General features: G+C 47.9%; 1 protein-coding gene across 1 annotated transcript; it reads right to left on the bottom strand.

Annotated features, from left to right (window-relative positions):
- Nucleotides 1–2,011: 2,011 nt before the first annotated feature.
- On the bottom strand, nucleotides 2,012–23,588 carry DCAF10 (DDB1 and CUL4 associated factor 10). Its single transcript, XM_075931236.1, has 7 exons — nucleotides 23,272–23,588; nucleotides 17,879–17,992; nucleotides 14,111–14,308; nucleotides 13,438–13,640; nucleotides 12,330–12,440; nucleotides 11,369–11,514; nucleotides 2,012–7,686 (listed from the first exon to the last, which is right to left on the bottom strand). The coding sequence occupies exons 1-7, from the start codon at nucleotides 23,571–23,573 to the stop codon at nucleotides 7,318–7,320; spliced, it is 1,443 nt and encodes a 480-aa protein (XP_075787351.1). The 5' UTR covers nucleotides 23,574–23,588; the 3' UTR covers nucleotides 2,012–7,317.
- Between the last annotated feature and the right edge of the window lie 454 nt (nucleotides 23,589–24,042).

Genomic DNA, 24,042 nt, shown 5'->3' with positions numbered 1-24,042 from the left:
TAGTAGAACATCCTGAGAGCTTTCCCTCATTTATTCTGAGATGCCAAAGACAAAATAAGGGACAGGTGGTTTCAGGAGCAAGCAATTAGCAGACTAAGTTCTGGAGAGAGCTGGAAAAGTTGCATAAATGTGTCTGAATTAAGTATTCTTTGAAAGAGCAACTTGTTCAAGATTAGAAGTGAATGTATTAAATGAAAGTTGCCAAGTTGAAAAATCCCTAATAGTTTTAAAATAAACCCCTTAGACTTTCAGTAAGACATCTTAATAGAAATACAACTGATGTTTCAGCTTTTATAGAAATTACCAAGTTGAACAAGAGTGAAGATCTTGCTAAAGCCTGGATTTGTCTATTTTGTCCCAAAAGTGTTATTTGGGGTTTTTCTGGTCACAAGAGCAAGTCCGTTCTCTACTTAGGCCATCAGCAACGGATAAAAGTTCCCAATCAAATTCAGTAGGGAAATCAATAGCACTTGGCAGAAATATGAACTGAGGTATTTAGCTATTCTACTTCACTTCTGGGTGATTCCCACAGACAATTGTATAACCTACAGCACAATTGCTAGATGTAAACATTATGACTACTCGAGTAAGAAACCTGCTCAGACTGCTTCATGGATAAGCTGATGCTGAGACTAAATTGTATGCAACTGGCACAGCACTGCTATGGAGAAGGAATCAATATGATTTCCACTGTATGGGAAGCAAGCCGGTCCTCTCAGACAGCTCCCCAATCTGAAGCAAACACCACTAACTACACACCACACAAACACTAGGCCAGGAACCAGTCTCTGCAACACCCCCTATTGCCAGCTCTGCCCTCGTGACACCGCCATGGGACCTAGCCACGTCAGCCACACATCACCTCCACTGACATAGGCCAGCACTGCCCCTCTGCCACGCACATTGGCCAGACCGGACTGGCTCGGTGCCCGAGAAATGGCTGCACATCAGTCCTCGAGCAGGACCAGTCAGAAAGCAGCAGGAGAGCGCGTCCACCTCCCTGACACTCCGTGCCAGAAACACTGGAGAACCACACTACAGTGGGAAAGGGCTGAGCTGCAATTAACAGGCAAACCTCACCCCGCCAGGCTGGCTGTGAACAGACAGAGCAGCTAGCTCACGCCAGACAGCAAGTCCCCCTTCTCCTCTCAACTGGTTCTGTGCACAATCTGTAGTGCTCCCTTCTCTGCACAGGCAGAAGTCTCTGCCAAACCACACTGGGTATTTTCTAGACTTGTGACTAGCCTGTCCCCACTAACGTGTGGTGTGCAAGGACTGGCAAAGGGAAGGAAGAGGTTATAGGAGTATTGTGTGAGTCTCAAGTTGGAGCAGTGGCTAGGACGGGAACCAGAGCTCCTCAGGGCATGAGGTTCTATTAGAAATATGAAATAACCCAACTTTGAACATTTAGAAAAAAAGCACCTATCGCCTTTCAAAATGCACTGAATTGCTTTATTAAAGATTTCATTTATTTTGCAAGCAAGAGAAACTGTTCACAAACAGTACAAGTTACTGAATAGGAGCAAGTACAGTCTATTTAGAACAGCTCTGCTACTTGGTATGTATCGTATTAAAAGTCTACCCACTCTGACTAGGAACCCTTGAGTATTTCAAAATATTCTACATACACAACTTACTCTTGTATTAAAAGAAAGACTTCTACAATTGGCTGGAGACCCTGTTGAGTACCACGTCATTGCTCCCACCCCCTTCCAATCAAATTATAGGAAAACAGCGGATAGGCATTGTCCTTTCTAGGTATAGAATTATGTATTTATAATCACAAGCTTGGAAACTAGGATTCTTTTACATTTTCCACCTGGCAAGTGTATTTGTTGCATTATGAAGAGCATGAATTTCACAGAACTTGTTTAGCAAAGAATTCAGTTTTGCAATACCTAAACCTCTTTCTGTATTGGCATTATTTGTGGCATCCCTAAGGAATGGTGTTTGCACTTTTGCTATCAATACAATATTGTAAGATCAATGAAAAGTTCGTTTTCACTTGTACATTTTCCATGTAAACAGTTAGAATCTTGTCTAGGAAATTTCTGATGAACAATAAAGCAAGCCAGGTTTTGGGCTTTAATCCTTTAGTGTGTCTCTCTAACTATACATTGCTTCCCCCCATTCTCCCCTCCCCCAAAATAAGAGAGACATGCCACCTAGATCTTTTCACTGAGCGGTACACGTTCAAAATGTAAATTTCATGTCTACTCCGGTAATTCCTCTTCCCTTACCAAAAATGCTGACAGTGCTCTGGTGATTTAAATCTGACCTCTAGTGGAATATGTGAAAAATGCACTTCACTTCAACAATATGGTCACTGGACAATTACAAGAGTTACTGACTTCAAAACACACTAGTTGTGGTTTTCATAAACACTTCTAAAAAGTCAACATTCCTATGGAGATCTGCTTCTGCTTACCAGTCATGCTGAAGATGGAAGAATTATACTTTACTACAGTAACTAATGAATATGAACCATGCATTTAGAAAGCATATTGCACATTTCACAGTCCAGCTAACTCTGGATAATCACTAACTCTGAGAAATACTTTAAAATTTACCAATAGGCTTAGTACTTGAGGGGTGTGAAATATACCAATACAAGAAGATGACCAAAACGAAATGACCGGTATAAACCACTACCTTAATTTATATTTAATGCTGGGTTTATCTATTTGTTAACCCATTTTGCTCCTCCCATAGCACTGGGAAGGAAGGTTATTGTCAGTCCTTCAGAATTTAACGCAAAACAAGTGTATAACTTTTCTGCTATCTAGAAAAAAATCCAAAACTCACAGCAAGTCACTTCGTTAATTCTATAAGGCAGGATAATGTGATTAGAAAGACAAAAATGGTGACTATTTTTTGGAGATACAACTGCAAGGCATATAACTAGTCAGTTACGCATCACTGAACAAAGTGTTTCAAGGTACTGTTAACTACACTAAAGTAAAATATATTAGCTTTCACTGAAAACTTCCAGCTATCATTGCAAGGAGTTAAATAATCACAACCTAAAATGATCTAATCAGTCTAATTCAACTTATTGCAAAATGTAATCAGAAAAGTTAGGCAACATTCTTACAGCATACATGGACGGAATTGGTCTTAATATAAAAATGTATCTGCTCCTACAACACACTATACATACACTACAAAGCACCACACAACATGATCAACCCCCCAAAATGGCAACTTCTCTCATCAGCCTTGCATTTTCCAACGGCCTCTTTCTTCCAAGTGATGAGCTGGCTCCTCCAGGCGCTGCACATTTTAAATAGTCGCTATAAGTCATAGGCCACATGTCCCATCCATTCAATACAGTAACAATTCTCTAGAAATTCTCCGAAAAATTAGTGTCAAATGTTTCAGAGCAATAACCTTAAAAAAAGCACGTAATGAGGTAGAATTAAAAACAATACTCAGTGCATATCAACAGGCATAGATTTAAAAATGCAAAGTGAGCATTTCATTTCAAGGAATTTCAATAGTCTTAATAGAATTTACAAAAAGCTGCAATAACTCCAGGGTGCTTTCCTGCATTTCAAATTAATACACCTGTGGAAACAGTACTTCAGAGCCATTCAGAAGGATCTGCCCTTGATCTGTGCAGCAGATCACGTGACAAGCCAAGGTGTAGTAGACTGGGAAGAGGTGGTCCTTGGGAAGGACGTTTGCTTATCAAGTGGTCCACAGAAAGCAAAGCTGGAGAATACACCATTCTGAAGGGGTATATTACTCCTCCTGTGTGCATCCTGGCTGAGAAAACTCGTCATTCCGGTTTTTAAATTAACTCGGTACTAAACAGCTGTACAAACTTTAACCCCATTTGCCATCGTTTGGTCTATGAACGGTGAATCTCCCGCTACCGTTCATTCCAAGAGTAGAGTTTAGATTTAGGCGTTCTGCTACGCAAACAAGAAAACAGCACATTCCCGTTCCTCTGTAAACTGCTTTAAAGTCTAATCACCTAAAACTGTATGCAAATGAGACATTCGCCACATGAGCTTTTGCTACGTTGCAGCCCAGAAGCTAGCATCCTGGTCATGCAGAATTGCATGTTGTGGAGTCCCTGACAGCACAGACCGGGAAAATAGCTAGTAAGCAGACTCATCCCCCATTCACAAATCCTAATTTGGAGTTGCAGACTATTAACCATACAAGAGAGATGTAGAGGTGAGGGGAGGCTGAAGGGATTTTTAATTTCAATAATTTGCATTATGGATGTCATTTTATAGGACAAGTAACCAATGGGCCCAGAGCAGCGTGCTTCCCACTGGAGCCACTGAGGAGAAAGCAAACTCATTCGCTGTGATCATTCTGCTGTCTGCTGAAAAACGGGTCCTTCCTAGTGCAGGAGGGTCCCCTGGAAGAGCAGCGAGTGTCTCAGAGAATGACTTCGCTCCCAAAGCCTAGTCCATTTCAGTTTCAAACAAGCTTTTAATACCAAGAGAATAAATACTTGGATGACTTGTACATCTCCCATCTTTGCAATTCTGAGCTCCCGGGGGCCTCTCCAGTGCGAAAGGAAAAGCCCATCTAGGACCCACTTTTCACTCCAATGACACAGGTGCTAACCTAAGGCATGCCCTTCCATTTGGAGCCTAACCAGCCGTGCACTTCGGTTGCTGTACGAGGACGAAGGGATAGCCCTATATTTTGCTCCATTAACAGGCAGTACAGCTAGGCTAAGAGCCACTGCCGCCTCTGAACACGAGGCTATTGTACCAAGAGCTTGCTAGGTAGTCATTTCATTAGGGACGTGAAGAAGCGTGTCATTCGTTAATCGTGTAGATGGCAAAAATGTTGTCGACCACACAATCAATCAATCAAGGGTAGCACTGCTACCGCTCAGTCCCGCCAGCTACCCCCGCTGCAGCTCTGCACTACCAGCACTAAGAGTCGGTGCGCAGCCAGGCTTGTGCCACAACTGGCATCAATCCCCACGCCAGCTCTTAGTGCTTGCAGCGCAGAGCCGCAGCGGGGGTCGATGCTGGGACAGAGCCAGCCTGCCGGCCGGTCTGCTAAAAAATTTACCGGGGGGTGATGAGTGTTGCATGTTGTTGACGGCATTAACCAATAAGCACCTGCTTACCAGTGAATCATTTAGCCAACTACACTGTTACATCCCTACATTCCATACAGAAGAAATGGGGGCGGGTAGGGAAGGGTTAAAGAATTCAGGACTAACCTGTGTGGAAAGAGGGAATTCGGCGTCTCATTTGCTGCATATGCAATCATTTGAACTCAGTTCTCAAACAATCTGTTGCTACAGCATCTGATATTTCAAATAGGAGGAGGCAGGCGCGGAGTAGCCTTCCTCCAAAAGCAACAATGAACCCGAGTTCATACAAATAACTTCAAAAGCAGCAGGGTTCCTAAATCGATTTCTCCAACGCTTTCCCATGAGGGCCCAGAGCCTTCTGCCAGTGAGTTCCATTGACCCATTCCAATACGCACAGCGACGGGGCGGTCCATGAGTGACCCAGCCCACTGGCAGACTGCCAACGCTTCATCTATTGGAACTGGTCGGCATTTCTTTTCCGGCCCAGAGCCGGGGGTATTCTCCAGGCTGTTTTTGTTCAAGGGTCAATCTACTGGTGTGTAAGTCTCACTGAGGACCAACACGTAAGTTCCTCCAGGCAAAACTCCCCCGATTTCATTGGGTCCAAATCAAGACCCAAGTCCTGGGAGTGTTTCACTTACTGGAGCCACAGAGGTAAGTACAGAGCAGGCTCTCATGGCAATTTGTAGGGTCAAGTCCCACTCCTGAACAGTGAAATGGCCTGAGGGTTTTAAAGCAGCCTTTTAACCTCACCGACATGGGAGCTGATCAAGGGTCCCCACCTAGAAAGGTTTGCTACCTCCAGCAGCTTGGTACTTTCTCCTCAGTCCAAACAAGAGACTACAACTCCTTCCTGGCAGTCTGTGCACTTGTCAAGCCTTAAGAAGGTTAGTTCCTGGTTTCATGGAGCACTTTCCAAAGTGAAAAGGTACATTCATCTGTTCTCCCCACCCCACATACACTCACCTGCATGCTGGTAAGTCTGGTCTGCAGATAAAAATGACATTCAGAGCATTATGTTCTTGGGGTTGCTACTGGACCAACTCTGTTCAGAGGGGTAACTGCACTGGGGAGAAGTGAAACTGAGTAGTTATACCTGTGCAGTCCTCTTGCTGCTGAAAAATCCGGCCAGATCCAGATAATTACACACGAGGCCAGTCAATACTTTGCTGCTCCTGACCGGCAACATAGGCTGAAGGACTGCTTCGTTTGGCAGAACGACAGTACACTCACTGCAGGTCAATTCTTTTGCAAAGGTGGTAGCTAAGAGCCGGGCATGGAACAAAGGGGTATTTTATTATGCCGCTCAGCCTCGGTAACACGAAAGGAAGCTTAGAGTGTTGCATTTCTTATGTTTCAAAACAAACTGTGATTAAGATTTTTTTATTAACACGGAAAGCTTCCTACGGTAAGGGCAGCAATTGGAAACCATTGTGTCTCAGACACAGCTTGCTCTGCCAAGGGCATTTTATTTTATGCCAAGTCATCCCAAACAATGCTTTCGCAAAGGTCAACTCTGGTTTCCCAGCTCGACATGGCAATGTCTTCCTATTGACTTTACTGAGGAAATGCGTGTGCACCCTGACCTTTTACCATCTGGCAATACACACAATAAATGCATTACTAAAGAAAACAAGCTAAAAGATGTAACTAGAGCAAAACATTACAGAAAGGTGACATTTTTCTAGTTAATCATAATGTGAAAGGAAAATGTACTTCTTTGTGGAAAAACTCATCCAGTATGTAAGAGAACAGCTCTGCTACCTAATTATTGTAGAGAAAAGTTACAGCAATAAGAGGCCAAGTGAGAGAACGTCAGGAAGTCCAGCTCCTTCGTGGCAAGGAAAGATCATACCAGCAGGAAACGTGTGGGCTTTGTCTGATGTAACTACTCCCTCAGCCCCAGCGGGGGGCATCTTCCACACAGACCACCCTACGGCATGCTGAAAGACGAACGAATGCTACTGGGAAACCCAACCAGAAAGACGGAAGCCCAGTGGCACCGGATCATCAGAAGCAGAGGGTTGCATGGAAGGCTGAAAACAGAGCGCAGAGAGGCTGACCTGTAGTGTCAGAGCACACACAGTGCTGGACCGAGTACTCATCTCATCGCTATGGCCACAGACCATAGCAAGTATGATCTTGTCCACATTTACAAGGTTGTTTAAAAGAACACACTTCAACCAAACTGAAGTAATTATAAAAACAAACATCCGAGAAGTTCCTGTTGATGCAAGATGTGCCTAGAACTTTGGCTGATATAAAGAAACACGTCCACTAAGGCACCCTGAGGCAATCTGACAGTGTGTTGGAGAAAACTTGGTTGTCAGTACCACATCCTTGTGAGAATACAGAGAGCGGATTTCCTGCAAGGGACCAGCTTCTTTGGGCAAACAGTCGACAAGTTCACTACACTGCGTGTCAAATCCCAACAAGCGGATCCCATAGCCATGCGGGGAGGAAATCATTCGACCATCAGGGCTGAAACAAAGTTCTTTGATGTAACCCCGGCCTACATTGGCTTCTTCAATGCAGTGAGTCAATCGGAGAGAACAACGAGGCGAGACGGGGCGCACCGGGGCTCCTTCTTGGAATTCATAGACACAAGTCCACTAGACAGGGGAGAGAGGAAAGTTACATTCATCTACATACACAAGGAGCACCCGGAAATTAATTCACCCTCCACATAGGCAAAGCGAGTTAGACATAGGAACTAAACCAGCACTTTGCTTCTCTCTCGTCTGAGTCCACTTACTGCTGTGAGCTTGTTAAAACACAACAGCCCTTCAACCAGTTCCCCCCTTTAATTAATCCAAATAGGTAAAATTGACACAGTATTTCTCAGTGCTGAAGATATGTCGTTGCTAAGATACATCATTCAAAATGCAACTTTGGATTGAACAGAAGGCAGTAAAATGCAGGGCTGCTGTACAGAAGAGAAGACGCACCTACTCCAGCATAGGAAACGCTCAAGAGGAGGGAGGCTCGATGGGGTTTGTGATCACAATTTGTCAGTTTTGCACTGTTTGAACCTCAACACAAACTGGACACACCCTTAGAGAAAGCTTTTGTAGGAAGATCCCTGCCAGTGTGTTATCCTTAGGCCCAGCTACCATTAATCCGCGTGCTGGTGAGCTAGGAAGTTTCTCCCAGGAAAAGGCATTCATTCATGCTGTGTGCTTCTCAATCTCCTGCTGAACAAATCGCCAGAGCGAAAGTTACTCCGGCACTCTGGGGTTCAAGCCAGGGAGAGGATAAGGACACACCTTCTGTATTTGGTGGGCTACTAAATGGGTCGCTGCGAGCCACATTTAAGGCATTGTTTCTGAAAAGACACGTGTACGGGTGAAGCCAGCTCACCAAACTCAAAGGGCACTACTCGTGGTTAAAAGTGAAGCACGTATTCACATTTTTGTAGGAGTGGGGCTTAAGTTGTGAATATAAATCAGATATTAAATGCGAAACACTGAACATTTTTACCGGTGCTCTGAAATCACTTCTATTCAAATGCAAATGTGCAACACATTGAACATAAAAGGTCTTTACGTTTAGAATGCAACTTTCACTTTTTGCAACAATTCACTGAAGTATTGTAAGACTGGAAAACAATGGAAGATGCTAGCTTTAAAAAAAATCCACAACTATACAGAAACATTATTAGATCTTAACCTGTCCAAGCTGTGTCCCCCCCACAAAGCTTGGTATCCTCTGAAAAGCCAACTCAGTCTGTTATCCTCAAGATTCATCGACTGATGCACCTATGAGACTGTTCACCGATACCTTTAGATATTTGGCCAACAGGCAAGAGGAACAAGTCACTAGACTGAACTGAGTCACTAATCTGTCCATGCAGTCTCACACCGGCTGTACTGCCACCTTCTTTTGTAACCAATCTCCCTGCTGCACCACCCAAACTTCACAAAGCAGCTTCTCCATCCCCCCATTATGCTTATCTGATAAACACCCTGTTATTTTGGATGTTTCTTTGCCCCACAAAGATAGGGAAAGGCAACCCTGTATCCGTGCGAGTATGGCTGCATGGTAATAGCCCATGTGCATTATGGGCAGCTCTGTGTTCTGCTTGTCCTGCTAGCCAGCAGTGGCAAATTTTAAATTGCATCCTAAGCAGGTAAGGGTGGTGAGGTTTTTTTATGCGTGGGACAAATTGGAGTTGAGATCAGTGAGACTTAAGCATGGATGGATGGTCATGATTTCCAGGTGCCATGTAATGAGAGATGTCAAGCAAAGCTGCAAAAGCAACCTGTAACAATTTTGCACTGAAAGTTATAGTGTATATACTGGAGTCCAACTCTTTCTGTAACTGTCCACCGAGAGGTCTGAGGCAGCCTGGTGTCCTGCTGCAAGAAACCAGTTTCTAGTAAAAGGGCCATGAAGGCTACTCCCAGTGAATAAGCCGAGGAACCTGCCTTTTCAGAAAGTACTCGTTAGCATGAGATAAAATACACTTGGCTTGAGTGGCTAGTCATTATCCATCTCCGGGTAAGCCTGCCAAGCTCCCAGGAATTACTGCAGAAGGGGAGAGAGGCTTTGATCTGGAGCAAAGTGGGTCAGATGGAGCTAAACAAAGCTGGTTTATCACTAGCAAGTGTTCTCAAAACCGGCCCTGTGACACTTAGAATGGCCGAATGCACGCGCCCTCCATCTCCATGCACACCACCCCGGGCAGCTCCAGCATGGCCCACGATGGCCACGAGACTGCAGGGACAGTTTTTCTTTCACCATTTCAAAGCTGGAGAAGGCGGAAGCTGTGGCTCAGCATGTTCTGCCACTGATTATGAACACTGGATGCTTCTCTGGAAGACCTGCATCAGGCCCATCACAGGGATAACGAGGTAAAAGTTTTAGGCCTGTGATATACTGGAGCTCAGGCAAGATTATCGAGCTCCCCCCTGCTGGCCTATAGTCTAGGACAGTTTTTCTACCACCAAAGTCTCTTGGGAAGGATATTCATTGATTCACAGATATTCTGCTAAGGAGCCAGCAGTGTAATATCAGATTTCTTAGAGCAGCGCACACAAGCCTTTTTTATAAGCCAATGATTAAACAAGATCGCCTGATAACTTCCAACAGACAAATACTAGGTATTTAGGGACTGCTGTCAGGCAAATAGGACATGCCCCAGGGTGTCTACCAGCAAGCAATCACCTTTGCTACAGACTGCTGGCTCTCAGCTTTGTAGTCACAATACTTGGGTCTCATGCATACAAACATCACATGCTGCTATAAACACTCCCTCCTCAGGCTTTAACACTCATCCAAGTATTGTGGCTCCAAACCGTATCACAAACCAAACATCGCGTGCTATTTATAAACACTCCCTAAGGCTTTCATGGCTGCACAATTATTCAGAACAATGGCATCATCTGATGCTTCTCAGCGTTTGTAGACAAACTTCTGGATTGGCAGGAGTAGTTTTCCCCACCAAAAGCCTGAAGGCAAAATTGCATTAAAAACAAGCTTGTTCCTCCTGCTCTGTGGTGTGGAGTGACCTGGTACCCTGCATGAAGCACACAGGCAAAGCCTGTCAGAGATGCGACATGATAGGACATGCTTCTTCCCTGCTAGGTCTCAGGCCTGGCAAGAGATGGCGTTCGCTACGCTGGCACTTCAGACACTTGGCAATACTGGATACGCACTCCTCCTCTCTCTCCTCTCTCACCAAGGGCAGCACATTTTTTCCTGGCTCCAGGGGCTCTCACTGTTGACATTTGCCTGTCGAAAAGCCCATCATGGCAGCCTACTTCTACTCAGGGTTGCACAGCCCGACGTCCTTGGTGGCTGAGAGAAACTGTACATTCTCTCTTCCTGACTGTCAGAGTGAGAGTCTCAGCGCAAGCTCCTCTTCCCTGATTGTGTCTTTCGGGGACACATGCCGACTGCCCACCCAATCACTGCTCTCTCCTGCTTGCCATGTGACACATGGAATGGTGCACACATTCAAACTGCAAGCCTCCTGGAGACAGTCATGCCACGGAGGTTAGGCAAAGCAGATGACTCACCACATTACTGTTTAATTTCCCCTCATCCCCAAAAATACCAGTGCCAAGATTCCAAAACAGCATAAACTGAACACCAAGGAGTACCCCTATTCCTAGTTCAATCCAAAACAGTGCATTGTAAGTAGAAAAAGTTAACCCCACTGCTAATCACGGAGATGCAATATCCACGTTCACCTGCAATTACGGAATTTGATATTTAGTTCTAGGACTTGGCACGTCTCATTCTAAGTGCTATGTTTTTAAGTATGTGCCGCGTGTGGTTTTGTTTTTTTACCTCCTGGTCATCTGTGTTACTTGAGCACCGAAGAAGAGTAGCCCATCCTTTGGGATGGAGCTGCAGCGATGTGATGCAGTTACCGCGGTCCCTTTCTCCAGGAACTTCTGGTGTTAAAACCTCGAGACTATTTCGTGGAGATCCACCTGGAAGGGAGATACCAACCACAAGTCACGCAGTATCACTGCATAATAGTTCCCATCTCGTGTCACCATTAACCAAATGACATTGCAAAAGGCATTCAAATGAACAAAACATCTGAAACCTACACCACATGGTAGGAGAGTAAGGGCTTTAACATCACTTAACCACCCTGAGAAATATTTGTACCAATTCCACAGATAAGTCAACGAGGCAGCGATTATGTAACTTGCTGAAGGGCAGCAGTGAGAACTCCAGGGTCCTGATTTTGTTCTGACAACTTATTTTTCAAGAAATCTCTGTAAACCCATCTCAGATATTAATAAGCATATGCAAAAACAGAGGAAATCACACATGAATTCAGGTTTTCGTTATCACTGCAAGATATGTTAGAAGAGCACAGTTCCACAGAAACCCTAAAATAGACCTTGGAAGGAGAGACTTCCTTAATCAACCTCGCTCAGTTCACAAGGAAATCGTTTATATAATTGTGAACCTTGAAAACTCACCCTGGGATTTGGATCTCAAGGTAGGTTTGTTCCTTTTTGCTGAGCACCACTGATAAAGGTTCTGCATAAATGTAAAATATCTAATAGGCGTCTTGTCTTTCTTTTGAAATCTGAAAGCAATAAATTCAGAACTTCGGACATCACCTTCCGTACTCTGATGTCATATAGAACTGAATTTGCGTAAAACCAATACGATTTTTACAACAGCCTAAGCAACAAGAGGTAGGAAGTATATAAAACTTAACAGATGCTAGTCACTGGACCCCACTTACTGACGAGAACCTATGCATTTTATTCTAGTCTTAACATACCTTCTCGCTGGGAGGGCCGTGACATGTGTTTCTCAGACAGCGTACTGGAATCATTCTGGTGGCACGGTGAGCCCACAGGTCTAGGACCAGATGAACTGGTAGCTGTCACGTCTGAAACCAGAGTAGCAGCCATGTAAATCTAATCGATGAGATAAGCTCTTTTGCTTTGTATGTATTTCATTTTAACCTCCTGTGAATGTGAACCAGCACAGCCCTGATCAAATACGTCTCGCTAATGAAGCCAGTGCTAGATGGGCCTTCAACCACAAACAGCTGATCACCAAACTGCCTGCCAGTACTACAAACCCAACCTGGAATCTAAGTCAGGAGCGGGGGTTCTCTCCTGCTCATGCTTCTTCAATAATGGATGCTGAGAGCTGAAACAGCCCCTCTTTCACACCTGTGCAGCTCTCTTGAGATACAGCTATAGCTTGGTCCAGGGTCTGACCCGCAGCATCTTCGCCACTGCTGCTAAGGAGCCGAACAACAAAATTCCCCTTGGATTCAGGGTCTGTATGACCGGCAAACCGCAATTAGAAACCACCGCTCCATTTACTAGTGACTACAGCAAATTTGCTAACAACCAACATGAAGCACGTTTTCACTCGCTGGTGGGCTCCTATTAGCCCTTATTTGCCCTTCAAATGCTAGCAATGCTTTTGAATAGATAGTACCCATGCCAAGAGGAGGGACTGGTCCATCAGCACAGGTAACCCATCTCCCCAAGAGGCAGCAGCTAGACCAATGGAAGAATTTTGTTGTTTGACCCCTCCAGCCCTGTCTATATGGGGACTTAGGTCAGCTGAACTACACTGCTTAGGTATCTGGGTAGATCACACCCGTGAGCAACAGGTAGGCTGATCTCATTTTATAGCGTAGATCAGACCTTACATTGGATACCTTCGATAGCCACACTGTTTAGTATCACTCAATACCAGGCGCCCTGTCATGTACCAATAGTATAAGCCCGAGTCATTCCTGAACAAGGAAAAATCGCTGTCAGAGCCACTTCCTTGTTAGATTCTTTTTAGCCATTCCTCCCAGGGACCAGCATACAAATACCTCTATCAAGTGGGCACGACATACAGATGTTTACTAGAAAATTCACCTGAACTTGATGTAGTTCTTCTGGCTCTTAATATTGGATAGCTGCCAACCTCTAGGGACTTGGTTAAATCCAGGTCATGCAAAATCAGAAGATAGCCAGAGGAGGTGGAGATCAACATTTTTGAACAGTCTGGTGTCAATCTCATGCGCATGAGAAAACGGGTGTGAAAAAACTTCTTGTGAGGACACCCTTCCTCGGTGCACCTGGAGAGCACAAAATGGAAGATGAGTAGGGACAAGACTGGCAGAGAGAGGAGCCTAGCGCTAGAGTCTGACATCCACAGGTCCACTCTGAAACACGAGCTGACTTTCACATGCTGAGCAGCTGTTTCCCCCACGGACTCATTCACCACATGTACGTTCTCTATGGAGCTTGTTAAAATCCAACTTTAAAGGGGGTTTGGAGTCCCAAAGGGCACACTTGTATTTCTAGACTGATACAGCACATTTCCCGCGTGGTGTCAATCTCACCCACACAGCCTCCCCTTAGCTGCCAGATCTTCAGCACAAGAAGGCAGGCCTGATTCTAGATAGTCGCCACAGGCCGAGGAGCGACCAGGGACAGGACGTGCGACATGTCCGTTCAGAGCAGCAGTTTCACCCAAGAGGAATGTTTCTATTTCAAAGAGCCCTTTCCCTACACACCTCTTTCCTGACCAGGAATATCCACATACCTGTTAGTGTCCCAGATGATCACATTGCCATCAAAGCCTGATGTGACTAGTAGTCTGGTATTGGTGTCATACTCAATGTTCTTCACCCAGCTGGTGTGACCATGTAACGTGCACACTTTTGTGTTGAGCTTCCTCAGGTCCCAAAGCGCGATCGTAGTGTCATCCGAGCAAGTTGCAAACAGTCGATTATCCAGGAACCTGGGAAGTTGACAGTTTTTTATTTATAAAAAGAAAGCTACACACCAAGAGCTGATACTTTACAGTAGCAGACAGGTCAGTGGTGTGAATCTTACCACTTTTTGTGGCAAAAATGTAAGTGTCAGTTTCATATTCCATCGCAAAACACAAACTAGAGAGCCGTCAACAAGCTCTATGGAAATATGGCAGGGGAGGGCAATATTTTTTCGTAGCATGGACCACATCTTAACAACTGTCACAAGAAAACCCACTAGTGGTTTCTACAGCTTATCAAGCCAGAAAGGGACCATTGTGATCACCTAATTTGACCTCCTGGACATGCTACAGACCTTTCCTGAATTAATTCCTGTTTGAACGAGCTGCATGTTTTGGTTTGATTTTACAGATTTCCAGTGGTGGAGAATCCACCACCACGATTGGGAAATTGTTCCAATATTTGGTTACCTTCACTATTAAAAACACACAGCTTCAGCTTCCAGCCATTAGATCTGGTTAGATATTTGTGTGCAAGACTGAAGAGCCTGCAGTCACATTTCCGTTACCCAGGTAGATACTTGCAGACTAATCAAGACACTGCGGAACTAAAGATGTTCAATTTAGATTAACTGAATAGTCGATGTAATCTGCATCGACTATTCAATTGGACAATAAGGGCATCTTCGCCTTGGAAAGGCAGCAAGAGCCCTGCCGGCAGGAGACTCAAGCAGTCCACTAGCCCAGTGCTCCCTGCTTTTGAAATCTACAAGAGCGCTGGGAGGGCTCTTGTACATTTCGAAAGCCAAATGCCTCCGAGTGCGGGGCCAGCGGGGGGCTGTGAAGCCAGCTCCCCCCTCAGCACCGGATCCTGCTTCCCCCCTTGCTACCTCGCTCTGGTAAATTCAGCAAGGGGAGGTAAGCGACTAGTCGAGTCACTAGCTGACTATCGGATAAGCTTTTGCTAATTGGATAGTCGACTAGTCGCTTGAATCCCTATCCTGAGCCTACTCTTTATTAAGCAAAATAGACTGAGCATTTGGAGTCTCTCACAATAACTTATATTTCCAGTTCCTTTAGCCATTCTTGTGGCTCTTCCAAACACCATCCAGTTTATCAACAGCTTTCTCCCACGGCGGGACCGGGAACAGGACACAGCATTCCAACAATGGCCACAGATGTGCCAGTGCAGATGTGTCGCAAGCCCCCAGCACCCAGAGAGTCCTGTGTTACACATCCATTAGCACTTGCAGCCACCGCGCTGCACATGTGCTCCTACTGCAATGACTCCGTGGTTGCCACGACCTGCTACCCCGCGCTAGCAGATTGTAGCATACTGGCTAAGCTTTTAATAAACGGATGGAATGGAGCAACCCCAAGCCACGCTGCCATGGAAGACGTGCAGCGTTTACTGGATTTATAAGGTTTGTCAACGAAATGGAAAAGGGAACCAAACGTGTTTCAGGTCGCACTGGTGACACTGATCTCCCAAATAACATTTGGGCAGGGGAATAAAACAAAACATCTTAGCTAGTGGAGAAACAAGCAGCTACTGTTAGAGCAGTCATATCAGGCAGCCAAGACTGACTCAGATTGCCAGCCCCGTGCGGAGGAGACCAGGAAAGGACTGGATGTATTTTTAACTGCCTTGAGTACAGTTCAGGAGGTGGAAGCGAGACATGAGCATTACAAGAGCAGCCAGCTTTGGGACCACCACTGAGAAGAGACTCCCGTTGGGAAGCCTCTTTGCTGGAAGGGTGTTCTTAGGCTGTCAGATTTCATTTAGCCTAGCCCTCCACTTGCGACACTCTGGTCAGCAGGGAGCCTGCTGAGATGGGAATCCCAGGCTCCACACTGTAGACAGCGCAATATTCAAGTAGGTTTCACTGAATGAAGATGACATGCTACTGTTCTTTACTCTTTCCGCTCCTCCTTCCTTACCACTTCCTTTGACTCTTCCTCCCATGTTGGCCCTCCATCCCTGCCAGACAAAAGCACTAGCTTCTCGCCATTCAACGAAACAGAACATGTTCTCTGAGAGGCCTGCCATTACTAACCCACTTATTAAACCCTGCCCCATGCATCCAGCTGTGCTAGCCAGGGCATTTCATGCCAGACATTTTCTGGCTACGTCACACATTTCTGGGCAAGGATCTTCATTGGGGTTTTATACAGGACACCTAGATATCAAAGTTAGTAAAGGATTTTGACCCAAGCATAAGGAGACCTCGCTTCATTGTGCCCAAGTAACATTACTGACAAAAGCAGATTGTTTCAGTTTTGGTGACTGAAGAAAGTTAGTCATTTTCTGCAGCTAAATCTGGGCTGGGTTTTACTCTGGTACCCAGAGTAATTGCATTAGTCGTTTGAGTCCAAGAATTTCTAAAAATTGGGCTCCATGGCAGAGAAGTGTATAAAGATGCCTTTGAACAATACAGGAGAGTTAGTCCAGCACAGGGCATAGCAAAATATGTACTTTTATCCTCCTCGCTTAGTCTCTTCCATGGTACTGCAAGTCATGACAATATTTAAAGCGATTACAGATCTGTGGCTTGGTTTTGTTTCACTTGTCCAGAATCTTTAATGAAAACACTTCATTCCTTACTAGTTTTGTCCATAGTTTCCTTCCCAGCCTCTTGCAGAGGACAGTAAAACTCTGAGAACACAGCTCACTGGGGCTACAAGAGCCAGCAGAGGGAGCTCTGTGCAGCACTGAACACAGATTTTTAAAAACCTAACAGGACTGAGAAAGACCTGTGCAATCTGTTCCTAGGATTTGCCATCCTAGGAAGTCAGGTCTGCCTTTCTCCAAACACTGACTTCTGCTCCCAGACTTCTTCCTCCCACTGCCGCTCATTTCATCTTCCTCCTTATCACTTCCCACTACAAAAGGAAATTAAAAATCTTAAAGCATTCCCTACCAAGGAGTCTACACTAACCGACTGAGTTGTGTTGGGAAGCACTCAAAAGCCAGGCACTGCCTGCACAGTTGGCACTCCACCCCTTTGTGCATCACTATACCGCTACATTGCCTCCAGAAACATTCCCTCTTCGAGCTAGATTTGCCCCAATCTGACATTTAAAGGGACAAAGGTGCATCGCAGGGATGTAAACAGGTAACTGGTTAGCTGGTACCTGGGAGCAGCCCCACACTCAGGGCCTGCCACTGGCAGCGGGCTCCTTCTGCCCTGTGGGGGATGGGAGCTGCCCGCCCTGTGCACGGGGAGGCGGCCGGGAGCAGAAGCCAGCTGCCTCTTGCTTGGAGCTACTGGGAGCAGGAGCCCTAAGCACTAACCCTAAGGTTTAACTGGTTAACTGATTAACCAAGTTTCTATACCCCTAATATGCTGCGTGTGTATGTTCACTATTACACTGCACGTCTACTTCACTGTAACACTGCCCATCCACTTTTCCCCTCCACACAAGATGCAGTCTGGCGAGGGATGCAGGTTACCGCACTGCTGGCAAGACACAACACAGAAGAGCAGAGGACGGATATGTCGTGTTACAGCACCACGAACACATTCACACCCACTGTCAGGGAAAACACTGGCATACTATTTCCTGGCGTATGGCTTTGTTTCCCATGATACTCACCTGATATTATTCACACAGTCCTCATGAGCTTCAGAGAGAGTTTTGATGTGCTTTGAAGATATGGGGTCAAAAAGCAGGACCTCAGTCTGTTCACAAGCAACAGTCAGCACTGACCTGAAAAGGGAAAGAGAAACATCTTGCAGCTGGTAAACAGAAATGCGGGCTGCAAACACGGGCAAGTAATCATTACAGCTGTCTGATTACTAAACGTGCTCATTCCACAAATCAGTATTGTCTTGATTGACATTGTACAAGTTCTCATCCCTCCAATCTTTCCTACTTCGAGACTGTACAGTGCAAACTGGCCTATTGCTCGCTCACTTACCCAGTCAATTCCTCTATCACCTGTTCAGAAAGCTTCCCTCTCCTCCGCTGCCTGGCTATTGGCATACATAGCCGCACAGCTGGCATAGTCACTGGACTGATCACATGGGGTTTCCAGTTCAGAACTGTACATGCAGCATGGCTGGATGACAATTAGGTACATTTCAGTAGTTTTACAGTGTTCTTCAAAGGGACCTTTGCCCCATCAGTGCAGCGCTTTATAGTCTACGCTAGAGGTTCCTAATGGGCAAGTGTGTACTGACTGGTTAATGAGTGTTGTCTGTAGACGGAAAGGAGGAAGAGTAGTACTGAAGATGCCCACAGAAAAATCAGTAAGGGGGCTGCACACACGAGAGAAGCAAAAAACCCCCACAACACCCTCACCGATGGGGCCCCCGACTGAGAAGGAGAAAGACACTCCCCCCATTCCCCTTGCACACCAGGGCCTAGGGTGGCTCAGGCTAGTAGACTGTGTGCGCTCTAGCCCTTTGGAGGCATGGAGGGAGGGGACTGGAGTGCCAGCATGGACTTCCCAGGGCTGGGTAGGAGCCCGAGCCTTGGGGGCCGGATCCAGGCAAGCCAAGGGCCACATCAAGCCCCCAGGTTCCCCACCCCTGCTCTAGAATCTGCATCATGTGTTACCTTGCCCGTTGTAATACATGCATTCAAACTAACACACACTGCAATTTAAACTATTGGACATTTACTCACCCTAACCAAACCCAGAGCGTTACTTCATTTCAGGCAGCTGTTTCAAAAAGTCAAACTGATTTTCTCTGTCATAACAGCTCGGCCCTTTCATGTAAGTTATTAAATCTTACAGATTTAAAACACAGACGTTAGAGGGACAACTGCTTGGAAATCTGTCACCACTAACTGTGGCTGGCGTGTCTTTGTGGCCAAAAATGTGGTTATTTAAAACTAATGTGGGACAGCTATTGCACAGTGTACAATCCTAGTGGAGACAAGACACAGGTGGCTTTTACCATCTTGTGCATAGGCAAGAGCAACATCCCCAATTCAGTTCACGCCCCCCCATCCAAAGTCTCGTCTTCACACGGGTTTTGCAGAGAGATAGCTAGCATGTGTTAGCTGTAAATTCAGTGGAGGCATGGTCTAGGTGTACCTGTTCACTAATGTTAACAGCTATCAAAAGTTGTTCTCAGAATCAGAGAATCTAAGATCCTTTTCAGGGCTTTGCATGCTCACAAATACCAGGAAAGCAAATGGTAGCAAGACAAGTTACAAAAATCCCAGCGAGGTGCATAAGGATAAGGCAGCCATAATCTTTTGGGGCAGTCTGGTTCTGCACTAGCCAAAGGTATCCCAAATTTCACTACCAGAAAGACATTTATGGTACTAAAATCAGCTGAGGGACACTGCATGACTAGAGCTATGCCAACTGATGTTAGAGCTGCCGTAAGTGGGACACTAAGGATTTCCCCAGCAGAACAGGATTCTGGAGTCATGTAGAGTAGTGTAATGAGGTACTTCAGCTCCTGGAAAAATGTGCTATCAAATCTTCAACTAACAGAATGATCCCATGGAGACTGTTGGGGCTAGCAGGTCCATGCTTGCTAATTTGCACCAAGTATCAATGTGGTTCCCAAATCAGTCCTGGATCATGGGACATGTGATGAGAGGCCTCGGCCTTGTCTACCATGAGTATTTCTGTACCAGGGAAGCTACACTGGCACCACTGCAAATGTCACTGTACACCTGTGCAGCACATCTTCATTACAGCTATGCCCGTTCACAAGTCCCAGTGCAGGCAAACTTAGATCTCATCACACAAAACACCATTTTATTCCCCATAAATGCTTCCTACTATTGTGCTCACTGTTGAGATCTCTTCTACTAGAGCCAATGGAAGTGGAAAAGCAACAAGACCGTTCTCAGAACATGACTGCACAACAAATACTGTGCATTGCTTGTCAGTGGAGAGCCACAGCTTTCGAATGGCTCAAGACATTGTTTGTAGTCCTGGTGGGCTATCTTTTGGGCACAAAAATGAACACAGACCATCCCAGGCCTCGAACTAGTTCTTGTAACCCGAATGCTCAATGGCTCATACATGGCACAGGTGGTCATTCGAGTGTTGGTGCCGTTTAACAGGGCCAAGTTTTCTCCATTTGGCTGTGACCAGCTGTTAGTTTTACAACAGAACCCAAACTATTTACATACCATGCCACTCTCTGAACCAAGTTGTGCTCATCTTGTTCATTAATTCCACTGAAGTCAGGGATGTTTATTTGCATAGGTAAGGTAACCAAGATTCAGCCTTATAACACAAAATCTCTGATCCAATGCACAGTATCGTTGTATACTTAAACCCGAGGGCTGTGTCTACACTGGGCCACTTATTCCGGAAAATCAGGCGCTTTTCCGGAATAAGCTGCGAGCTGTCTATACTGGCCCTTGAATTTCCGGAAAAGCAACGATGCTCTACTGTACAAAATCAGCCGCTATTCCGGAAAAACTATTCTGCTCCTGCTCGGGCATAAGTCCTTATTCCGGAACACTGTTCCGGAAAAGGGCCAGTGTAGACAGCCCAGTAGTCTTTTCCGGAAAAAAGCCCTGATCGCGAAAATGGCAATCGGGGCTCTTTTCCGGAAAAGCGCGTCTACATTGGCCACAGACGCTTTTCCGGAAAAAGGGCTTTTCCGGAAAAGCAGCCTGCCAATGTAGACGCTCCTTCTCCAGAAAAACTGAAAACGGAATAGTATTCCGTTTTAAGCATTTCCGGAAATTCATGCCAGTGTAGACACAGCCTGGCAGTGTAACTTAAAAAAAAAACAATTCTTGAAAGCATTAGGCAGATTTAGTTCCTTACTGAATTAGCACCCATGCAACATGAGCACCCTCCACTTCGTTAATGTAGACATTTTTAGAAGAGATTGGCCACACTGAACCATGCTGAACAACATGGGCTTTGCAAGAAAGAAATGGTCAAAAATGTTTGGCCTACTAATTTTGACATCTCTAACTGCTTCCGCACAGCTCTTTACTCACACACATCAACGAGCAGGAGCCCGAGAGCACACATTGAGACTGGATTTGTACTGATTAAACTTTCAGAACAACAAATGACACTGGAATGGGATTGTAAAATCAGGAAACAATACAGTTTAACTTTTAACGCTGTCTAAAAGTAGGAATATAGTTCCTGTCATTCATTCAAAGACAGGCCAAAAGACAGTTTAGTCCTGGTACCTACTTTACCGCCCCATGGCCTACAAGGAAGAATGCTCTCCTACTCCAAATCCTTGCGGATGCTTGGTAGCTTTCATTTGAAACTGTATCCACAAATGCTATTGTTCATATCCATGTCTAATCACTTTTAATCTTATAACATGACATACCAGTTCCACAGAATTATATACATTGTAAATATATTAGTTTTAATAGCTGGTTTCATAGTTTTAACGAGCACCCTCTTGGTTCCCTCGCTGTCTAATTGGTTTTCCCATGTATTGTTTTAGAGAGGTTTGATAAGAGGCCAAATGCACTATTCAAGGCAAGGACACCATCAAGTTTAAATAAAGTTCTCCATATCATTTATTTTCTCCAAAATACAGCCCAATTTCTAAGTTATTTTTCTACCCACCGCTGAATACTGAATAGTTTTCTATGACGACCTTCATCTGCCTTCATGCTGCCCAGTCTATTCTGCTAGGTTGGTTAGAAATTTTTCACAACCCCTTCCTATATATCTTGACTAACAAATCACGTCAGTACCTTCTGCCACCCACCTCACTATCTATTCTTCTTTAAGGTCTGGTATTGACTTCTGTAAGGTCCAGTAGTCCCTGAGGGTGCGTCTACACAGTGGGGGCTAACCTGGAAGTAAGCTATTCAACTTCAGCTATGCAAATTGCTTATTTCTACATTTTGGCCCAGTCTACAGAGCAGTTATTTTGAAATGGAGCACTCTTCTCCCCGATTCCTCATGCAAGGAGGGTTACTGGAGTTGGAGTAAGATGCCCATTATTCCGTGATTATGTTGAAATAACGAGCTTGCTGTGTAGATGAGCACTACGTTATTTGGGGGGGGGCAGGTGGGCGCAGGGGTAGGGAAGAGGTCGAGGGTGGGCACTGGGAGTGGGCGGGAAATTGGAGAGGGTGGGCCCGTGGGGCAGGGTGCAGCGGGCACACGGGGGCCGGTCGGGGCGGGGGGAGGTGGGTGCAGGGAGAGGGAAGAGGTCAGTGGTGGGGGAAGGTTGGGTGGGGGCACGTGGGTGGTTGGTGGCGGGGTGAGGTGGGGGAGAGAAGAGGCCAGGATGGTGGGCGGTCGGGGGCGGAGTGAGGTGAGAAGAGGGAGGAGCCCGGAGGGGCACGCGGGGGGGGCGGTCAGGGGTAGGGTGAGGGAGGAGCCCGGGGGGGCACGCGGGGGGGGCGGTCAGGGGTGGGGTGAGGGAGGAGCCGGGGGGGGCAGGGTGAGGGAGGAACCCGGGGGGGGGGGGCGGTCGGTGGCGGGGGGGGGGGGGGGGGTGAGGGAAGAACCCGGGGGGCGCTCGGTGGCGGGGGGGTCCCGGGGGGCGCTCGGTGGCGGGGGGGCCCGGTCGCTGGCGGGGGGGTCCCGGGGGGGCCGGTCGCTGGCGGGGGGTCCCGGGGGGGCCGGTCGCTGGCGGGGGGGTCCCGGGGGGGCCGGTCGCTGGCGGGGGGGGGCGCTCGGTGGCGGGGGGGGCCCGGTCGCTGGCGGGGGGGTCCCGGGGGGGCCGGTCGCTGGCGGGGGGGTCGGTCGGTGGCGGGGGGGCCCGGGGGGGCCGGTCGCTGGCGGGGGGGTCCCGGGGGGTCCGGTCGGTGGCGGGGGGGCCCGGGGGGGCCGGTCGGTGGCGGGGGATCCCGGGGGGGCCGGTCGCTGGCGGGGGGGTCCCGGGGGGTCCGGTCGCTGGCGGGGGGGTCCCGGGGGGTCCGGTCGGTGGCGGGGGGGCCCGGGGGGGCCGGTCGCTGGCGGGGGGGTCCCGGGGGGTCCGGTCGGTGGCGGGGGGGGCCCGGGGGGGCCGGTCGGTGGCGGGGGATCCCGGGGGGGTCCCGGGGGGGCCGGTCGGTCCCGGGGGGTCCCGTACCCGTCGGGCGCGTACTCCAGGTTGAAGACGGCGCCGTGCGTGCGCGTGCTGAGGGACACGGAGTCGGCGGGCTGGATGGCGCTGTAGAGGCCGGTCATGGCGCGGAAGGTGTCGCGCGCCGGGTCCACGAAGAGGCCGCGGCCCAGGCAGCGGCCCCGCAGCCAGGCGAACAGGCCCCCCCCCGGCGGCGCGGCCGGGCCCGGGGGGGCGGCGGGCGGGGCGGCGCCGGGCGCGCGGCGGGCGGGGGGCGGCGGGGGCGGGGCCCGGGGGGGGCCGCCCGCCTCCCCGCGCGGAGCGCTCATCCCGCGCCGCGCCCGGCCGCCAGCATCGCAGCGCGCGGGACGCGTCGGCAGCTGGCCCCGCCCCCGCGCCGCTCTTCCGGCCCGGCCGGAAGCCGCCCGAGCCCCGCCCCTTCCGGCCCCCGTGCGCCTGCGCCGCGGCCTGCGGGCGGAAGGGCGCGTGCGCCTCGCGGGGGCGGGGCCGCTGCGCTATAAAAGGCGCGCGAGGCGGGCGCGCCGCCCTGGCTGAGAGGTGGCGGGGTCGCGAGGTGCTGCGCGGGGCAGGGTCCTGGCGGCCCGTGGGCACCGCTCCTGTGCAGAAACGTGCCAGCTGCCTGCCTTGCACGTGCAGTGCACGGGGAGAACAGGGCTTCTTCCCAGCCTCAGTCTGTCCCGCCCTCTCGCACAAGAGCTCTCGCACAAGAGGGCGTGGAGCCAGGCAGGACTGTCTTGCACAAGAGCTCTCGCACAAGAGGGCGTGGAGCCAGGCAGG

The sequence above is a fragment of the Pelodiscus sinensis genome, chromosome 6 (genome assembly GCF_049634645.1).
Source record: "Pelodiscus sinensis isolate JC-2024 chromosome 6, ASM4963464v1, whole genome shotgun sequence".
NCBI classification, from domain to species: domain Eukaryota; kingdom Metazoa; phylum Chordata; order Testudines; family Trionychidae; genus Pelodiscus; species Pelodiscus sinensis.
This window is presented reverse-complemented; position numbering and strand designations above follow the sequence as displayed.